Here is a 21,026-nt window from a genome sequence, read left to right as displayed (position 1 = left end):
GTAGTCCCTGTGTCCCCTAAGGAGCATGAAGAAGAAAAAATATATTTTTCACCAGATTACTTTTCTTTATTCAGGAACAATAACCAATCTGATTTTGATTTTCATTGTCTAGGTCAACCTTTTTCAACTCGAAGCACACGACACAATATTAAAATTGCCAAAGCACACCATCCAGCGATGCGGTGTCCGTGACCAATGAAAAAACAAACATTGGCTCCCACATAAAAAAAACAAAAAAAAAACACACACCCATTGGCCTCCACAGGAATAAAACACTACAATACAAGTGATCTGAGTGCCGCATCACACTTGACAACTGCTCGCGGCACACTAGAGTGCCACGGCACAGAGGTTGAAAAACGCTAGTCTAGGTTGTACTAGAGAGACAGCACCTTTAGTCTTTATGTGCTGCAGTAGACATTTGCGTCATTTTAATAAATCATTAATCATTAAGGGGCAGATTCAAGTAGCAGAGTTAAAAACGAAAACTTAATGCAGGAGAAGTTTTCGCACCATTCGCAAAACTGCACATGGTGAAATCAGTGAAAAGTACAGCACATTTTGAGGAAATCAGTCTGCCCATAAAAAGCGCAACTGACACCGGAAATCAATATAGAAGTGTATTAATAGCCATAATAAAAGTATTTTGGGTTCTTACAATTGTGTCAAATGGCTGTTATACGCATATTTGCTTAAGTGTAGAAAAATTATGAAAAGCAATCCTTTTTGGAGATAATAGCTGTAGTTAAATTTGGGGTACATTAAAATGGGTACTAGTACAATTTTGTGTTTATAAAGTGTAGTTTAAAAAAATGTTAATACAGAATACACCTGCGGCAGCCACCTGCAAGCCTAAAAATACATATCCCATCCATACAGCCCCCTAAAGTACCTGACCCAGTACTTTAAATCCATTTTCTACAACTTCTAATTTTTTTTCACCCCAAAATTGTAATTTCATTATTGGCCAAATTAAGCGAATGAAAAAATATTTTTTGCCAAATAAGTCAATAGGTGGAGTGTCCAAAGGGTTCTGAACCAAGTCCCCACATTTTTTGCAAAAAATAGGGATTTTGCTAATTTTTTCACCAGCTCTGAGGATGGTGAAAACTTCTCGCCATTTTTTGTCTATGGAGTTTTCGCACATGCGAAAACTGCAGCAACAGGATTGCAAGATATGCAGTTTTCTGCGAAAAGTTTGCACCTGTGAACGCTTTTCCCGGCTAATTGAATCTAGTCCTAAGGGTCTTTAGCAGGTTTAAATGTATAACTCATGCCAGTACAGGCAGGAACACAAGCAATGTAAAGTGTATGTGGAAATGCTACTGCATGTTAGTTTTTCATACCAGTATCCTTGTCCTTGGCTTTGTAAACCTGACCATAGGTTCCTTCACCGATGATACCAATAATATCAAATTTGTCCACACAGCGTTTACCCCAGTCAATTTCTTTTTGTTTTCTTTCACCATAACGGGGACAGCATATTCTGAGACACAGACAGAAAACAAAGTGATCATTGTGAAAAAACACATTTCAGGCTGGAAAAGTCCACCGCCTGCACGTAGTTTTCTCTCTAACCCAAGGTTAATTATTAGTGAATTGGAGCTAAAATCACTAATTATTGTTTAAGTAAATGCAACTCAAGCCATACAAAATAAAAGTTAAATGTATTGCAATTAAAACGAACGTGTGACAATATCAACTTTAGAGGGCAGCAGATCTATGTTAACATTTCCATCTGAACAACCTGCAGTCACAAGGAATAATTATGTACTACTACAAACTACAGATATCAAAACAAAATTGTCTGAAGGATCAGTATAAAAACTTACTTTGGTCTTTTCCTTATAGGTTGTTGTGGAGGTGTTATCACTTTAGGCTCTGGCGATTCTGGAGGAGAAGGATTTCCCCCTGGCAGTTCAGGTGGCAAAGGGAGATCCGTTAGGAGGTGCCGGGGTCTGTGCTCCCTATTCTTCTTGACTGGCTTGGGAGGGATAATCTCCATGGGACTGTGAACAAAGAATTTTATAAAAGAAAAAAGATGCAGTTGATAAAGTTGCTGTATAACAAAAAAAAACAAAAACACAAATCTGTGTCTGCAGTAGGTAAGTACGAACAATGCAGACAAAAGTAGACTATCCAGTATAAAGCATACAGACAAACAGATTACCAATAGTCTGGAAATTATATTATGCAAAATGTTTAAAATTAAGTTTTGAAGTATATCTGGTTTGCTCCCCAAAAGTCGGAGAGTATCCCTACCCCAAGAAACTTCTTATTCAGACAATATACTGCTGGAAAGCCATTTAACTGCAAGAGCACTCACACAGAACGACTAATAACTCTGGTTCAATTTAACACACCCAAATATAGAGACGTGTTTTTATATCCTGAAAATTCATTTAGGCATCAATGTAAAATTAAAATGGGAGAGGGTTTCAACAGATAACTATGCAATATCAAATAGGGAATGAAGCTCATGGTGCGTTCAAACACTTTAAAAAATATGATTTGGCTAATACGGTGGTACATTTAGTAAAAGTTATTTTTAGGACACCATCTTAACATACAGACCAACAATTGCATAACAGTAAGGGGGTGGTTTAAAACATGATTAATAACTTGTATACATTATAATGGACTGTAGTAGATGAAATTGTGCAATAAAAAACATTTACATGGGCATGTTATCCATATTGTTTCAAACACAATTCAACAGTAGGTTGCACAAAACTCCTAACATTGAAATTGGTGCCAATGGTACGTGTATATGGTTTGGAACCACTACATTAGAAGTTAACTAGTTAGTGGGCAATTCAACCCTTTTCTAAAGGCACGCTAATTAATGGGTGCCCAATGTTACAATTCAATTGTTTTCGAGCGACCATTAATTATAGCGCTTGTAACACCCAATTGGATCAAGTTTAGCCATGTAAAACGGCTAAAGTTAGGGTGCCCAAACCACGGACTTTTCACACATCTCTGCTCCTCAGGAGGGGGCAAGCAGAAATGCAGGAGGCTGTTCACGCCCAAACGGAGCAACAATTGAATTGCTCCGTCGGGCACCTAGCACTGACAGCCACCAGTTGAACTGCCCCCTTAAAAAGCAATTAAAAATGGTGAGAAAGAAAGAGAAAGATTGCAGTTTTTAACTGTTCAAATATTCAATGACAATTTAAACATGAGAGAGAGTCAAATTACCATTTTACCTGCTGTTCAAATATTAAAAATCTGATGCAGTAATCCCAAACCACCGCATATACGCATTTATAATTCATGGCCATTCTCTTAGGAATGCCTGCATGCGAATATAAATCTCTTATCAGGCAATCGTGTTGCAGCAGATCAATGCATAACATGCCGACAGTCAAAAAGTTCAATTGTTCAGACCAAAAACCAGAATGGGGAATAAATGTGACTGACTGTGGAACGATTGCTGGTGCCAGATAGTGATCTGGGTATCTGCTAATTATCTGACATGTCTAGAGTTTACAAAGAATGGTGTGCAAAACAAAAAATATCAAGTGGGCGGCAGTTCTATGAGCAAAAACACCTTGTTAATAAAAAGAGGTCAGATGAGAATAGCCAAATTGGTGTCAAGCTGACAGGAAGGCAGCAGTAATGCAAATAAACAAGCATCACAACAGTGATAAGAAGCAGAACATATGTCAAATGTTGTAGTGAATGGGCTACGGCAGGCCACACCAGGTTCCACTACTCTCATCTAAGAACAAGAAACTGAGGTTCGTGGTCATCGCTTCACCAAAATTGGAAAGGTGAAGATCATAAAAATGATGCCTGGACTGATTAATCTTTATTTGTGACATGCAGATAGGTAGAGCTAGAATATGGAGTAAACATGGATCCATCCTGCCTTGTGCCAATAGTTCCGGCTGCTGGTGGTATAATGGTGTGGTGGATGAATTCTTGGCATTCATTAGGCCTCTTTATACCAACTGAGCATAATTTGAAATGCCACAGCCTGAGTATTATTGCTGGCCATGTACATTATTTCATGGCCAGTCCACAAATGGTGTAAAAAACAATTGGTTTAGTGAACTCCAATAGCATCTACAAGTCAACAAATCTCAATGCAAAAAAAAAACAAAAACCTTGGAATTATGGTTAAATAGGAGACTTGCAGCATAAATGTACATTTGAAAAAGCCACTATATGCTGAGGCGAAACAAGTCAGCTGTGTTACATATGTGCCTTGGATGACTGCTAGACCTTTGCTTTTGCCCCACTTCATCATACTAACCAGAGGTGCCGCTTACTGCCATTTCCTATCTGGCCACTGTACAGGATATCAGCAGTCTTAAGCTCCAGATGGCCTCATATTTACTTGCTCTAGACCACAGTTACAGCAGAGACTTATGTTGTCCATTTGAGAGGGATCCCTCCTCTTGCCTTTCAATAGGCACTACATCAGCCGGATTACATTGAGCCTGCAGCAGCTTCTTCACAACCACAGAGCGGCTCCTAAAGAACGGACATCCAGGTGGCTTATCCAATCTATGCCAGATCTCTACTGGTAATTTGGATTAGTTATTTGTCTGGAACTGTAGCATAATAATTGGGACTCTTTACAATTCCGTATTTATTTACACTAGCACGTTCAGGTTGCTGATTCAACTTTATGAGGGTAAATTGGTCATGAATTCCATAAGTCAATAACCATCAGTTTTTGAGCTTTTGAATATATGTAATTTATTGGTTTGTTTATTATTAATATATTAAAATGTGCTATATTGTTTAAGACATTCCATGATAATTTATTATTTCTGCCATATCTCAACTCTTACATTTATTAGCACAGATGTACTTTTCTCAAAAACCAAAAAAAAGTGTATCTGTTAAAATTGGAGCAACTAATACCCCTTTCACACAGTGCAAAAACCTGAGTTTTTGCTATGTGTGGATGCAAATGACCGAGTCGAAGTCTCTGTACCAAGGTCGGGGACTGAGACCTGGGAAATTCACGGGTTGATAAACCTGTGTATTTCCCGGGTCATCGGACTATAAGTAAAGCTATCATATCAACAAGAATCTCTAGTAAATGCTCCAGTACCTTCTTGAAACTATGCCACAAAGAATTCAGCAGTTCTGGGGGAAGGAGTGGGGGTCCTAACCAGTAATAAGGTGTGCTTAATAAAGTAGCCACTGGGTGTGCGCAGACTACCCAGTTTGTTTTGTATACGAGGTGAATAAAATTAATATTTCTATGGTCATTGCTTTTAGGAAAGAATGAGTGTTCCAACGTGGCAAGAAGTCACTTTAAGATGGACATGTCTATTAAACTTAAGGCAAAAAGACAGCAATGATTATAGTCTCAAGGCTGAAAGTAAATCTGTGACATACTATGCTTCGGTATCTAAACTTTCCATTTGTACATCAAGACCTTAAAAGCAGAATCCTGAAGAAAATTTTTAGAAAAAAAAAAAAGAAAAGAAAAGGATTAAGTAGTAATAAGTTTGTCAGCCATCATGGAGATAACGCAATAGTCAGATCTCCGTAATAAGAGCTCTGGGTGCATTCCAAGTTACAGAACTTTCAACAGAAAACTGAAAGGCTAAAACTTTGCCACTTGATCACTGAGGAAGTTGATTGCTGGGAGCAAACTTTGGAATCAATTCCCAAAAACCTTAAATGAGTAACTGCAAGCAGTTGTTGCTTCACAAAAATTACAGCTTTACTCAACGAATATTTTTCACAAAATACTGAACAAATAGCCATGTTGAATATTGTACAGTAGTACCACATGGCAATAGAGAGAGAAGGGAATTCATTTAAGAATATCACCTGTCGCTGTTGTAAAGTAAGGCATGGAAAAGAAAATAGATACAAATTATTGGTTTTAAGCATGAAGAAAAGCTGCGACCAACAAAGGGAGAGGAATTCAACTATACGTACTGTACTCGCACCTGCCGGCATTGCAAATTTTCCCTCGCATCCTATAGAGGTGCATAGATAACTGTAACTGGCATATATGTGTAAGATGGCGGCACATTGCGTACAATTGAATTCCACCAAAAAGGAGATTTATGTTCTTATCTGGTTAAATCCTTTTCTTCAAGTTCCATAGGAGACACAGGGACAACACTAGGGTATAGGGCTGTGCAGGAGAAGTGGGCACCAAACAGTTAATCTTTGACGGACCTTGCAGCCCAGCCTCCTTCTCCCCTATACCCCGCTGCCAACCAGGCCAGTTTAGTTAGCAAGCCAAAGGCAGGAGCGAGAAACCACGTAGCTGCCCTGCAAAGCTGCTCCGCCGAGGCACTCCGGCGAGCTGCCCAAAAAGTACCAACCGACCTGGTGGAATAAACAGTTACCAAGGCAGGAGCAGGGAGAAGCATACATCTGGCGGATGGTCAAAACTGAGCCAGCGGGCCAAGGTCTGCTTCGTAGCCGGCTAGCCCCGTTTGTGAAAACCGTAAGGCACTAAAAAAGGAATTTGACTTACGGAGATCCCTAGTGCGGTCTACATAGATCCGGAGAGCACGCACTACATCAAAAGAGGTCTCCTCCAGAGAAGAATCAGGCGATTGAAAAGCCGGAACAACAATCTCCTGATTGATGTGGAACATAGAAACTACCTTCGGAAGGCAGCTTAGCTTAGCCCGAAGCACGTCCCGGTCCGAGTGAAAGACCGAAAAGAGCTATACGACAACGCATCCAAGTCTGACACTCTCCAGACCGACGCTATGGCCAGAAGGAACAGTGTTTCCACGTGAGCCAGCGAATGTCCACCGACTCCAAGAGCTAAAATGGAGAAGACTGAAGTTCCCTAAGGAATAAATACAAGTCCCATGGAGCCACCGGAGGAACAAAGGGGGGCTGCATGTGGAGGACTCCCTAAAAAAAGGACCTGACGTCAGGCAGCAACGTAATCAGTATCCGAAAAAGAACAGGAGGGCGGAAACCTGAACCTTCAGGGACGAAAGACGAAGACCCAAATCCAGGCCTGCCTGCAGGGAAGAGTGAACCCATGAGAGACCGAAAGGACCGAGGGTTAAGGCCCCTTGACTAATGCCATGAAAAATAAATCCTCCAAACCCAGTGATAAATTCTAGCTGAAGCGATTTTGCGGGCACGGAGCATGGTACGAATTACTGACCTGAAAAACCCCTGGCCCTCAGGATGGATGTCTCAAAAGCCACCCCGTCAAAGCGAGACAGGCCTGACCCGGATGCAAGCATGGGCCATGAAACAGGAGATACGGCCGTAGTAGAAGATGCAGAGGAGATGTCAATGGAGAGGCCCTGAAGATCCGCATACCAAACTATCCGCGGCCAATCGGGAGCCACGAGGATCATGGTGCCATCATTCAGTTTCAATTTGCGAAGGACCCGCGGAATGAGCAAGATCGGAGGGAATATGTACACAAGACAAAAGACACACTGAACTCCCAAGGCATCAACCAGAAGAACTCTCAGATCCCTGGTGCAAGAACCGTACCTCGGCAGCTTGTGTTTGAGTCGAGACGCCGTCAAGTCGACGTCCGGAAGGCCCCAGCGATGAACCAGAAACTGAAAACCATCTGGATGAAGAGAACACTTGCCCGAGTTAACGTCCTGGCGGCTTAGAAAGTCTGCTTCCCAATTCTGAACCCCTGGAATTAAGACCGCTGGCAGAGCCGGAAGATGAATCTCTGCCCAGCTGAGAATGCGACTCAGCTCCTTCATGGCGCCACAACTGCCACCCTGATGGTTGATGTAAGCAATGGCGGTTGCGTTGTCGGACTGAACCTGAATTGGGCGATGCTGGAGGAGAGGCTGCGCTAGAAACAGAGCCCAAAAGACAGCTCGGAGCTCCAGAATGTTTACCGGAAGATGGCTCTCCTGAACCGTCCACCGACCCTTAAAAGGACTGATGGCAGGTTATGGCCCACCACCCGCGCAGACTTGGGTTGGTGGTAAGAAGGACCCAATATTGAACCCAGAAGTCGGCCCTTGTCCAAGTGGGACCTCTGGAGCCACCACAAGGGAGAACTGTACCTCCAGAGAAAGGATGATGGTCTGCGACAGGATCAGAAGAAAGGAATAGTTTCAGCGGGACAGAACTTCTCTCTGAAGTAGTTGGGAGTTAAACTGGGCATACTGCACCATGTCGAAGGTGGAGACCAGTCAGCCCAAGAACCACATGCAGGAGTGAATGGAAACTCGGCTGTGACGTAAGAATCTGCGCAACCTGACCGGAAAGTCTTGAATCTTGTCCTCCGGAAGGAAGGCTCTCTGAGCAGTTGAGTCTAGTAGGGCACCCAGGTGGAGCATCTGCTGAGACAGAACTAATTGATATTCCACCTGTGAGATTGGAGCAGATCTATCAACAGACGAAGATGTTCCTTGAGGACATCTGAAGACTGGGCCAGGATAAGATCATCCAGGTAAGGGAGAATCTTGACCCCTCGGCGCCATAAAATAGCTGCCATGACTTTCAAGACACGAGGAGCCGTGGACAGACCAAATGGCAAAGCTCTAAACTGGTAATGGTCCCCCCGGACTGCTAGTGACTTAGCCGGATAACATGTAAGTAAGCATCCTGAAGGTTCAGGGAGGCCATGAAATCATCCGGTTCCAGCACCAGAATAATAAAACGTAGAGATTCCATGCGGGACATGGGGACCCTCAAGAAGTGGTTGAGAGCCTTGAAGTGGAGTATTGGCCAAAAAGACCTGTTCGGCTTCTGAACAAAGCATAAGTTAGCATAGAAGCCCGTGCCTCTTTGAGCCTGGGGCACTGGAACAATTACTTTGGATGCCAAAAGGGATTGAATGGACTCCAGCAGTTCTTTTGCTACTCCTGGATCCGCTGGAAGGCCTGTGAATAGAACCGGGACGCCTTCAGAAGGAAAGAGCGTATACCCGAGACACCGCCTCCCGAACCCAGGCATCCGATGTGGTCGCCACCCAGGTCTCAGAGAAAAGCAGAAGCTGGCCTCCCACAAGTGGAGACCCACCGCGTCAAGCTGCAGGCATGTCGGCAGGCATGGTGGTGAGATGTCTGGCAGCCCAGGGCTGTTTACCTCTGGGCTTGGAGCCCCTGAAGAAAAAACCCTGAGACCTGGAGAAAGATTGGCCTTTCCTTGCGGACTAAAGGAGGAGACGACGCTCTTGACCTAGGGGCCGCCGCCACTGTCAATCTTGTCCAATTCCGGACCAAAGAGATGTCCCCAGAGTAAGGAAGAGCCTATAGAGCATTCATAGAATCCGAGCCAAGAACGAAGCCAGAGGGCTATCCGAATCTGAAACTTTGGAGGTTAGGATACTTCGTGTCAAGGGCTGCTTCATCCAGATAGGAAACCGCCTACTTAATATGCGCCACTAGGGACAACAAATGGTTCCTAGGAGTACCAAAGGAGTGACCCTCTTCTAGGGAGCCCATCCAACTGTCATAGCTGAATTTCCAACTTCCTATCTGTCGGGTCCTTAAGGGAGGCCGTATTATAGAAAGGGTAGAATTTTTAACTAGCCGGGCTAGATGCGCGTCCACCGGGGGAGGAGGCTCCCATTTGTGACGCTGTTCAGCAGGGAGCGGATAAAAGGTAGCAATGCACTTAGAGAATGGAATGGTCCAAGCCTCCGCTAAGAGATCCTCCAGGTGTTCTGACTTAGAGAACTCTACCGAATTCCGCTTTTGGTGCTTGAAAACTGGAGCCTTGGCTCATGGTCTTCAATCTGCAGAACCAGTTTAACAGATTAAATCAAAGCCTCTACATCCACTTGAGATGAGGATTCCTCCTGGACAGAAGATGACTCCCCATCTGAAGCAATGGACTCGGCCTCCACCAGGTCTGAGGAAACCTCAGAGATCGAAGCATAGGCTGATTGAGGGTAGTACCTTCCTGCCGAAATGCCCCCCGTTTGGAAGTTGGTTCTTATCTAGCATCTTATGAAAGGAGGCAGAAACATGCGCCAAACCCTTAACTGCCTGGGAGAAGGAACTCATCCATGATGGTTCCAAAGCAAAAGGATGCGGAGAGACTTCAGAACCGCGGCAGGGTGAGGCCCCATCAGAGGGAACGCTGTCAAACAGTCAACAAGCTGCGTCATTACCTGTGACAGGGAGGCAGCAAAAGCCGGCTCCTGGATGGAAGCTGTGGATGGGACCTCTTGTTGCGCATCTTTGCAGCACTGAATACAGACACCGCCCTGGACTGGATCCTGCGGGGAGAGACCAACAGAACAAGATCTACATATGCGTAACACAGGAGCTCCCATCTTCTTAGTCACCTCATTAGTTGTTTTGCCTCTGGAAGACACAGTACAATCCAAGGCAATCCCCACACACTAGGCTGTAGCAACAGATGTGTGCAACAAGGCGAATGTAAGGCCGCACAAGTAATAAGTGGGGTGTAATAAAGGGGGACATAGTGAACCCCTCACCCTGTTAATACAAAGGTTAACTGCCAGAACACGGAGATTCTACAGTGTTAAACCGTACAGAAAAAAAGATATTACAGGCAAAGGGATAGAAAAGAAAATACCTTTCTAGAAGTATAAAAAACTAATTTTTTATATATATATATATATATATATATATATATATATATATATATATATATATATATTATATATATATACATACATACACATCTATCTATATATGAGTGCACAACAGTCCCAGTCAGCTGGAAGGAGCTTAACTGTATAACCTGACCTGGGAGTGAGATATTATACAGGCAGACTAGGCGCCCAGCTCTCCAGAGATCTAGCTGCAGCCGGCTGACACAGAAAATGGCCGCTCAGCACCAGGGGAGGGGCTAACAGGGAAAGCCCTCCTCTCACTTCTGACAAGAGACCCGCCGGCGGTCTCCAACGCTGGCAGGTGAAGCCATGCCAATGTGGTTCCCTGCAAGCAAGGAGCCGCCTTACCTGTGTTCCCCTGGCAGCCGGCTGTGGTCCTCTGTGCTTATGGAGGACCCGGCCAAAGTCGCTGAGCCAGACGCCAGCAGCGTGGCCACCGACACAGGGGGTTGATTGAGCGGCAGCTGCCCACTCATATCAAAAAAAAAAAAAAAAAAACAAGAACGTAAAATAAAGATTAGGGGCTGCAATGGCAGTCCCCCGTTTAAAGTGTACCTAGCTCCTGCCAGCGCCAAACTTTAACTGGCCTGCTGGGGTTGGGGTATAGGGGAGAAGGAGGCTGGGCTGCTGTGAGGTCAGTAAAAGATTCACCGTTTGGTGCCCAGTCTTCTGTACAGCCCTATACCCCAGCGTTGTCCGAGTGGCCTCTATGGAAAAAGAAGAAATAGTGATTACGACAATTTGTTAGATTACCTGTAAAGGGGCCTATCAATTAGATGACTTTTTGAACGATCCGACCACAGCCAGGAGGTTTTGGTCAGAACGTTCAGAAAATCGTCTAATGGATAGTCAGCAAGCACCAGCGATGTGCGTGCACGCTGGGTCCTTGCCGACTCAAACTATCTGTGGAACATGCTCGTCAACCTGATGACGAGCGTCCGGTTGCACATGTTCACAGATAGGAGGTCGGTCTCCTGCACTGAATGACGTTGAGTGCGGGCACCGCACCCGGCGACCTGAAGGACTGAACGCTAGACGTTCAGTTTTTCAGGATGCCTAATGGACAGGCTCCTTTACTCAATCATTCTAATTACAAAAAGCACCAATTATTAAGGAATTGTAGCAGATTACATATTTTTATTTTAAACCCCCACTCAAATTATTTTTTAAAAAGGCAAACCTTCATGAGAATAAGATTCAATAAAAAGATCTAAGTGCCTCCATGTTTTAAATTTCTTCCCAAGTAAGAAGCCCTCTTTTCAGAAATTCATAAGATTCATGACAATTTAATCTGTGGTGGCAATATGGTAATCCTGAATAAATAAATTTAAAAAGTTTCCAAGTTTGCCCATGTAGTCTCTACCTTGTAAAAATAGTTGGTTTAATGTCCTAATTCTGACATTTCTCACTGCATTTTTAGGTGTTCCATTTGGGTAAAATTTTTGATCATGATATTTAACAGCAAACAATGGAAGCTCTGCGTAAAGTTCTCTCAAGAATGTTAATCCATAAAATGTTGCAATTTTTTCATAGCACTTTGTCACAAAATATTGGCTAAATGTTACTTTTAACAAACAATGAAATACTTCCAAATTCAACTATTGCTGTAATGTTAAAGTTAATATGAGTACCAATACTTTAAACAGGAAATATGCTGCATTTCTTAAAGTAGAAAATAATGTACATTTTAGTTTAATACAAGTTCTGAAACAGACTATTTGCAGATTCATGAACTTACCTCTCCATGTCATCTTCTCCAGGCAATAATGGCGGAAGCGGCAATGGAGGAAGAGTAGATGTTTTCATAGGGATACAGAGAGTAACAGGGGTCTGGGGCTTCGAAGGGGAAATTGAGGGTGGCTGAGAGTTTGCCTGAGTGGATATGGCTGCCACAGTGGTAGGGAGGGGCAGGAATGTCAATGTCGGCGTAGGCGGGAGAGGTGGTAGGGGCTGTACAGGAACAGCTGGTGCAGGAGGTAGAGGAGGTAATGGAGGAGTTGGGATAGGAGGGGAGCAAGTGGGCAAAGGGGGCGGAGGAGATCTCAGAGGTGGAAGAGGGGGTGGTAGATCTTTTTCCTTTTCTACATCAGTCACTCCATCATTTGGCGTCAATACCTCCTCCTTGATTATGTCAGGTTTGCAGTCTTTTAAACTGGATACCTTTGTTTCCTTGACTAATAACAGAGGCTTTTTTTCATTCTCCTCAGACCTGATGGAGACAGATGGTGATTTTGCTTCCACGTTTACTGCAATTGACAGCTCTGTATCGGAGACAGATTTGTCCGATTTAAGCATTTTGGTTATCTTTTTTGAGTCCAGTATTGAAAGCCCTCTCCCATCCCCAATTTCTCTTTTTATCAATGGACTACCCTTAGACTCTCTACCAGCTGCTGCGGCAGCTAAAGCCCGTTCCTTTTTCTTGCGGCTCAGCTCAGCCCCCAAGCTGGAGTTTAATGGCAAACGAGCAGGTGAAATACTGGAATGGCGACTTCGTGACTGAGACTTTTGCTTCTTGCTGCGAGAAGACGATGACTTCCTTGAGTACATGGGACTTCTACTTCGAGATTTGGCTGGTTTCCTGTAAGAGAAGGCAAAAGTATTAGGAACACACCTACCCATAATGGGAATACACTTCACAAGATAACACACACTTTCAACTTTTACTAACATTACTGAATGATGCAAATATGTCCTAAAACCATAACAAATCAAACAATAGGGTGAGGTTTTCTTGCATTCTGTGCAGGTTTTCATGACGTTACCAAGCCCACACGCACAGCTATTCTTGTGATTGCCAGGGCAGAGAACTGAGCAGTAGGAAGTGTGAAGGAAAGAAAGAGGTCTGTGAAAGTACGCCTCCTGTCAGACATCTACTTGGGTACTGCCTACACACAAGATTTTCTTCCAGAGTACAGGGTCTTCTCAATGTGACTAAACAATTTACAGGATACCAAATACAAATGTATACAAAAAGCTACTACTACCCCCACCACCTGCAAATATATATTTACAACATACATCTTTTTGTGAAATTCCAATTTTTTGATCTTGTGATACATTTCCTGACATGCCTTCCATGTTATTAATTTCTTTTAGTGCCACATTAAGGAAGAAAAAAAAAACCTGATTAATCCAGGATACCTTAATTTTTACATCACGCTGATCCCATCTCGCTATAATCTGATGGAAGAGGTATGGCTGGAGAGACTTCTCTCCAATTTGAAGGACATTTTTCAACTCAGATATCACAGAACATTTTTTTTCCTGCCCAGCACATGATTCTGCTGGTTAACTTCATTGCATTTAGTACTGAATTTCATATGGAGAAGGAATGGCCGCTGTTGAGGTTATCATCTTAAGGCCCCCATACATCAGCAATCAATTGTGGCAATTCTGCAATCGATTGTGTATAAAAATGTGGGCTTCACAGATCGCAACCAAAAAGTGATTGTAATTGTTAAATCAGATTGTCCAACATGTTGGATTTCACAGATCGATTGGGGCTGTAAATTGCTAGTGTCATGATCGGCAGATTTGCAGACCGTTACTAGTAAAATAATGGCCTTTTCAAGATTGGCAGATCTGTTTGCTGCAATCGATCTGCAAATCAATGAAAACGATCTGTAATGTATGGGCGCAGATTGCTAGATTGGGAAATCCTAAAATCAGGCAATAAATCTTCAAATTGTTCAATTGTGGTTTTCAGATTGCTGATGTATGTGGGCTTTTTAGTCACCGTAGTAGCAATTATTGAGTTCTTGGTAGACACACGTTTGTTGTTGGTTTAAAGAATGGTATGACCTGACCCATTTTGAAACGCTCTTAAATGGAATTGGGCAGACTACACAGTTATGAAGGTCGAGATTATCTTTTCAAGGCGACTCAAACAAATGTAATGACATTTGCCTGAGAGCCAAAATACACTTCACTAGTTTTTGTAAAGAATCAGTCTTTCATCACTGGAAGAAACACCCTATGCTGTTGAGTGTCAAGCAGCAGACCAGAATCTGATTTAATTGCCATCTGACATCACCTCCCTCTTTCCGTGCCCGCGACGCCAGCGCGTTCTCCAGAAGATGGATTGACTCTGCAGTCACCTGTGAGACAGGGACAGCGGTCAGGAGGACTCAGATCCGGAGCTGCTGGGAGGCCTCTCAGCTTGTACAGGGGATGTGCTGCTCTGACGGCTGGTGACAGAGGAAACCCTGAGCTCATACAGGTCAATCACTTAAAGCCTACGGTCATCACTGTGCAGAGTCCCCCCTAACTCCTACTGTGTGACCATGTGCATCCCTTCTAACCCTCCCTGTGTAACTGTCCCCCACCCCCAACAGTCTTTGTAACTGTGGACTGCCCCCCCCCTCCACCCAATAACCCTTACTGTGTAACTAGGTGCAGCCCCCATAACCTTGACTGAGTAATTGTGTGCAGCCCCTTCTAACCCTGACTGTGTGTAGCCCCCCCCCTAGTCCTGACTGTGACCATGTGCATCCCCCTTAAACCTCCCTGACAGTGTCCCCCCTCCTCACCCTGACTGTGTAACTGGGTGCAGTCCTCCCTAATCCTGACTGTGAAAAGCAGGGTACACACTTGACATGTGGAGATCGAGCGTGCACTGGCCAATATCATACCCCCACGATACGATATAGCAGCGATATCATACCAATACATCGGATCGGCTGCTATATAGCACAGTGTATGGGCAGCATTAGGGTAACAATAGGGGCAGTAACCCGTTTTTTACAGATCCCCAATCACCCGATGCTGATTGATTGTGCTCCTACCACTAGACCACAAAAGCGCTGTTACATTTGCTGGTCTATATTAGAAAAGGAGCACCTTTACATGTAATTATTTTTCATTCCTATATATTTAAATTTGTGATCTTAATTTATTATTTATAATTTTTTTATTTTGCACTTTAGTTTATTTTATTACATCCTATTTATTTTTGATACCCTCTATCAGTCCTAGAGGGGTATTCAATATGAAACGTAAACTTCGCTGTCGAAGTTTACGTTTCATATCGGATCTTTTACCTGGGATAAAGTATCGGGCGCGCGCTTCAATATGAAACCTACGAAAACTGGAGCCTGCGAAGTGGGATTTGCGTTAAATTACGAAATTTTCCTTAAAAAAATTGTAGGACCCCCTAAAGCTGTAAAAACATGGGGGATCACTATGGGTACCCCCGTTTTTAGCCTGCAAATGAAAGTCGGGGATTTAAATAGCTGCAGCAGGTGTTTTTTTTCCCGACATTGAACAAGTGTTGCAGAAGAGCACTTAGGTTTTTTTTTGTTTTTTGTTTTTTAAGTGGTCCCATCAAATTTGGGGTACATGAAAATGGGTACTAGCATATTTTTATGTCCCTAAAGTAATTTTTTTTAAATTCTGCAACTGTGCACCTGCCGCTATTAATCTATTCTAGAATACACCTGCCGCATATTTGCAGAATAGCCCTGAACCTATTTCCCTATTGTTAAACAATTTTTTCCCATTTTTTTTTTCACCCCAATTTTTAGATTAATTTTTTGGGATGTTCCTATTTTTTTTTTTTACAGTTATTTTTAAAATGTCATTTCCAGGGGTGCAGGCTATTTTTTTTTTAAGCCTGCACCCCTAAACCCCAATTCTGCACTTTTTTTCGCCACCTATTCAGTGGTGAAAAGTTATCCCTATTTTTTTACAAAGACTTTTCGAACCTGCGAAAAGTTTTTGAAATTGAATAGTGTAAAACTAAAACCTGCGATAATGACGTCAAGGTGCGATATTAACGCAAAAAACGGACTTATCGCTCCATATTGAATTCCCCTACTAGTCTGTTATTTTCTTATTTTTATCGCTGTTTTAATAGTGTATATTGGTTTTATGGTTATTTATGCTGCACTAGACACTTTCAACGCTTATTATAATATTTTAGCTCTCGTGTTGCAATGTCCGATTTGTTGTATTGTTATTTTGTCGGGTTTCAGTAAAAAAAAAAAAAGACTGGATTTAAAAAAATAAGAAAGCGAAATTGCTAAACAACTCCGCCTCAGCTACAGAAAAAAAATACTAGCACTGAATGGGTTTAATATAGAACATTCTTGCCCGCTTTCATATACATTTTACACGGTTTGGTTTTCCTTTTTCAGGAAACTCTCTTAATTGTGAACACATGACCAGCACTAAATTTGATAATCACAATAAAACAAAAAAAAAATTGCTTAAAAAAAAAAAAAAACCCTATTTAGAGGGTCAATGCTTTTAAAATGTTCATTCTACGGCCGGTGCGGGGCAGGGCATCGGACCGTAAAAAGGCCACTCTTGCACACACCGAAGGGGGTCATGGACACAAGAAAATGAGACGTATCCTTAGGACACACCTCTTCATTAAGCTAGACCAACTTAAATCCAACTAGTTGTTTGGTTGGAATGAAGGGATGAAAGCAAATGACAATCAGCAATTTGCTCCCAAACCATTTTCATCGGCTTTCTGGCATTTAGGAGCAAATTGATGATTATCATTTACTCCCATACATTATGGTGAGGTTTAAACGATGTGGGACAGGTATGTGGAGGTGTAATCAATGTGGGACAGGTACAATACTGTGCAAAAGTTTTAGGTAGGTGTAAAAAAAAAAAAAAATGCTGCAAAGTAAGATACTTTCAAAAATAGAAGTGTTCATAGTTTATTTTTTATCAATTAACAAAAGCAAAGAGAATGTACAGAAGAGAAATCTAAATTAAATCAATATTTGGTGTGACCAACTTTGCCTTCAAAACAGCATCAATTCTTCTAGGTACACTTGCAAAGTCAGGGATTTTGTAGGATTGTAGTCGAGTGTATGATTAATCAATCACACCAAACAGGTGAAAATGATCATCATTTTCATATGTCGGTTGAAAATGCCATCAACTGAAACAGCTGTGTAGGAGGCTTAAAACTGGGTGAAGAACGGCCAAACTCTGCTACAAAGGTGAGGTTGTGGAAGACAGTTTCATGTCACAGGTCATACACCATGGTAAGACTAAGCACAGCAACAAGACACAAGGTAGTTCTACTCCATCAGCAAGGTCTCTCCCAAGCAAAGATTTATATATACACATTTTAAATATAAATGCACATAAATAGTTCGCAAAATACACGCTATAGCGCATTTTTATGCGCTACAGAGAGTGAGGGACCCAGTTTTTAAATATAGCCGGGTCCTGCAGTACACGCTAGGACTCACAGACCTGTTGCAATCCTCAGTGTTTCCCCAGCAGCTCCGCTGAATGGCTTCGAATTGGCCCAAAAAGTCTAGTCACTCCTCCAGTGTTGTGGTACAGCAGCGTTTTCCAGTCTGACCGGCGGCAGCCATGTGGAACTTTGCTCTGAAAGGGAGTTATGCTGTTGCTGTTCCCAATTCTCAGTCTCACCACCCGCTGCGAGGCACCAGGCTCTCAGCGATTCACCCACCCATGACCTCCCCAGTGGCTCCGTCCAGCATGATAACGCTGTCAGTGTCACAGGCTATCTGGACAGCTAAACAAGTCTAATATACTATGGCCAGGTCACCGTTAATCACAGCACAAGCGCTGCTATACGTATTTATACTGCCTTACTTACTCAGGCTGGAACTCAGTCTGCCCTGCATATTTTCCGGGCACAGAAGGGTTAAACAGCTGGGAGCACTACTAGGACAGCTGACCTGTGAGTGGAATCGGTGAGAGAGCATACACCCTTAATTTTGAAACCCGGTCCAAATTAAGCCCTACCCCGAAAATAAGACCTACCTGAACTCATTTTCAGCTGGGAACGCTGCAGAGACCAGCGTTCCCAGCCATGCAGTGCGCGGGTGACGTCATGACGTCACCCGCGCGCTGAGGATCCTGTGCGGCCGCGCCTACTGGATCATGTTAGATCCAGTCAGCGCGCAGGTGAGAGCGACATCCCAGACGGCGGCGAGTCAGGAAAGTTCACTACAGTAAGGGACACTGCTACAGGGGGGGACCTGCATAAGCGGCACTTCCACAAGGGGGCCTGCAAGGTGGGGGCATGCATAAGCGGCACTTCCACAAGGGGGGGGGGGCATGCATAAGCGACACTTCCACAAGGTGAGGGCATGCATAAGCGACACTTCCACAAGGTGAGGGCCTGCATATGGGACACTTCTGCAAGGGGGGGGCCTGCATAAGGGCACTGCTGTAAAAAAATTAATATAAGACCTACCCCGAAAATAAGCCCTATGGTGTTTTTGTTAACAAAAAAAAAAAATAAGACTGTCTTATTATCGGGGAAACATGGTAATCAGTGGGCTAAACAATTGTGTGGACCTAATTTAATCCATGTTAATGTGCTCATATTGAAACGGTGATAGAGCCTGATTCAGAGATGGAAGCTAATGTGATCGCAGCTGCAATTTCGCACGGACCGTAGCTGTGAAAATACGCTAGCAGTAAGATGCCCACCGCTGCCTTCTCATCTGCGTCCGACGTTGTTTGCCAGTGTAAATACCAGTAGCATGGACCAGCCATGCAGCCCTTGTGGAAGGTCTGACCTTCAGACACGCTGCATAGGAAATAGGAAATTTATGCACACCCAAATAACGTTTAAACAGTAAGACACACCTGCGTTTTTATAACCACCCCCCAAAACAAGACTACCTATCACTCACTTTGCGAATGGGTTCTCTGTGTATGCAAAATCGCAAGACAATCGCTGTGCATGCACAGTGTGGGTTATATGCATGCGCAATAGCAAAAAAAAAAAAAGCTTGATCTGCGTAAAAATCATTTCATACATCTCTGAATCGGGCCCTTACGTGCAGAGTGATTATTTAGCAGTTGAAAACCCCTTGCTTCAGCTTACTGACCCACACAGACATCAGCACAACATCTCATAGCACTTATTATTGCGTTTTATAGTCATTAAGATTTCTACACTATTATTGACAAACATTTTATTTTGCCGGTTATTTGTGGATTTATCTAATTTAGACAATGTTATGCCTAACTGCTGCCTGCCCTTAGCCCCTTAACTGCACCCAGCACTGCACCTGTTGGCTAAGTGTCATGAAGGAAATATATTTATAAGCATTATCTGTTAACCAAAAATGAGTGCGACTTCCCATAGTGTACAGTATGTATAGGACATATGGGAAGCTCAAAAATCTAAATTGTGATGGGACCCTGAAATGGTGAAGGACCCCAATTTTTGAAAGTGAGAGGCCCCTGGGACCCACATTTCAATCAATTTAGCCAGTCTTGACAGGCTGGAGTTGGACTTGCACTCGCCGGTCACCGCAAAGCAGGGACGGAAACTATTCGCAAGCGCATGATTGAGCATGTGCAGAAGAAGAAACAGGTTTTGTTTTTTTTTGGAATCCCGAAAACAATGCCTTAACATCGCAGGAACAGCGTGTTAATGCAACTGCTGTCCCTGCATTAAAGAAATGCTGAATAGCAGCAAAAAAAAAGTTAAATTATAAAAAATCGTGACAATGTAACCTAAGAATTTTCGGGGCAGCATTGTCAGTTTTGCTGAATAGAGCCCTTATAGTTAAGTTAAAAAATTGTCATTTCAGACCAAAACTACCAGCAATAACAGTTACACTACCCATAAAAATAAAAATTAAACACTCACCCCAAAACAGTCAAGTGCCTTTTGTACACTACATATTCTATCGCCCATCAACATGAATCATGCCCTTTAACACTTGTTGAAGGTTGGCCGCGTATGACAAAAATAGAAGAAAAAGGTTGGCCAGTAATGCTTAATAATGGTATATGTTCAACCATTCAGGCTGTATAATTCACCTGCTCACATAGATAAAAAGGTATTCATTAAATTACTTTCGTATTCAATGTTTTCATAGCCCCATGAATAGTTTTAAGCATCTTTAAAGACATTTCCATTTTTGCGAATCCAATGGCGGAATTCATTAGTTTTAGTGCACCCGATCTCCCGTCTAAAGAGACAGGAGATCGCGGGCGCTATTCAATTGATACCAATTATCGTGCCCATAGAGGTCTTTCACCAATATCTTTCAGAACATCGTCTAGTGCAGGGGTCTTCAAACTTGGCCCTCCAGATGCTGTGGAACTACACATCCCAACATGCACTGCACATAGTTTTAGCATGCTGTTATATCAAAAAGGTGGCAGTGCATGCTGGGATGTGTAGTTCCACAGCAGCTGGAGGGCCAAGTTTGAAGACCCCTGGTCTAGTGTGTATGCCTCTTAAGGCAAGAAGCAAGAAGGAGAAGGACGACCATCACGCACTCAGGTCCAAGCACACAAGAAATGTGAACAGAAGAATCAAAGCAGGTGCTTCAGGGTGGGAGCCCTGTGTCCCCTATGGATTCGAAGAAAAGGAACAGGTAAGCACATAAATCTCTTTTTCTTCTTCCTCCATAGGGGACACAGGCTCTATGCTGAGATGTCCAAAAGCTAATCCCCTAAGGGAGGAGACGCTCCTGGGCTGCGCTAAGAACTCCTCGCCCAAAAGCCACATCAGGGGTGGCGAAGGTATCAAAGG

At 43.1% G+C, this 21,026-nt stretch overlaps 1 protein-coding gene across 7 annotated transcripts in view; it reads right to left on the bottom strand.

Moving 5' to 3' along the window:
* CDK12 (cyclin dependent kinase 12) overlaps positions 1-21,026 on the bottom strand; it is a 189,145-nt gene that overhangs the window by 155,961 nt on the left and 12,158 nt on the right. For 6 of the 7 annotated variants that reach the window (XR_015878797.1, XR_015878798.1, XM_088474618.1 and 3 more), the window contains exons 2-5: positions 12,264-13,103; positions 10,055-10,162; positions 1,833-2,009; positions 1,347-1,486 (exon numbers count right to left, since the gene is read on the bottom strand). Coding sequence is in view for 5 of the 7 variants with exons in the window: in XM_088474618.1 (XP_088330744.1) it covers positions 1,347-1,486; positions 1,833-2,009; positions 10,055-10,162; positions 12,264-13,103 (1,265 nt within the window). In the remaining 2 variants the exon portion in view is untranslated. The remainder of the gene's footprint in view (positions 1-1,346; positions 1,487-1,832; positions 2,010-10,054; positions 10,163-12,263; positions 13,104-21,026) is intronic. The other variant, XM_088474619.1, reaches the window with a different exon arrangement.

The sequence above is a fragment of the Taudactylus pleione genome, unplaced genomic scaffold, assembly GCF_031769625.1.
Source record: "Taudactylus pleione unplaced genomic scaffold, aTauple2 ptg000155l, whole genome shotgun sequence".
Lineage (NCBI taxonomy): Eukaryota > Metazoa > Chordata > Amphibia > Anura > Myobatrachidae > Taudactylus > Taudactylus pleione.
This window is presented reverse-complemented; position numbering and strand designations above follow the sequence as displayed.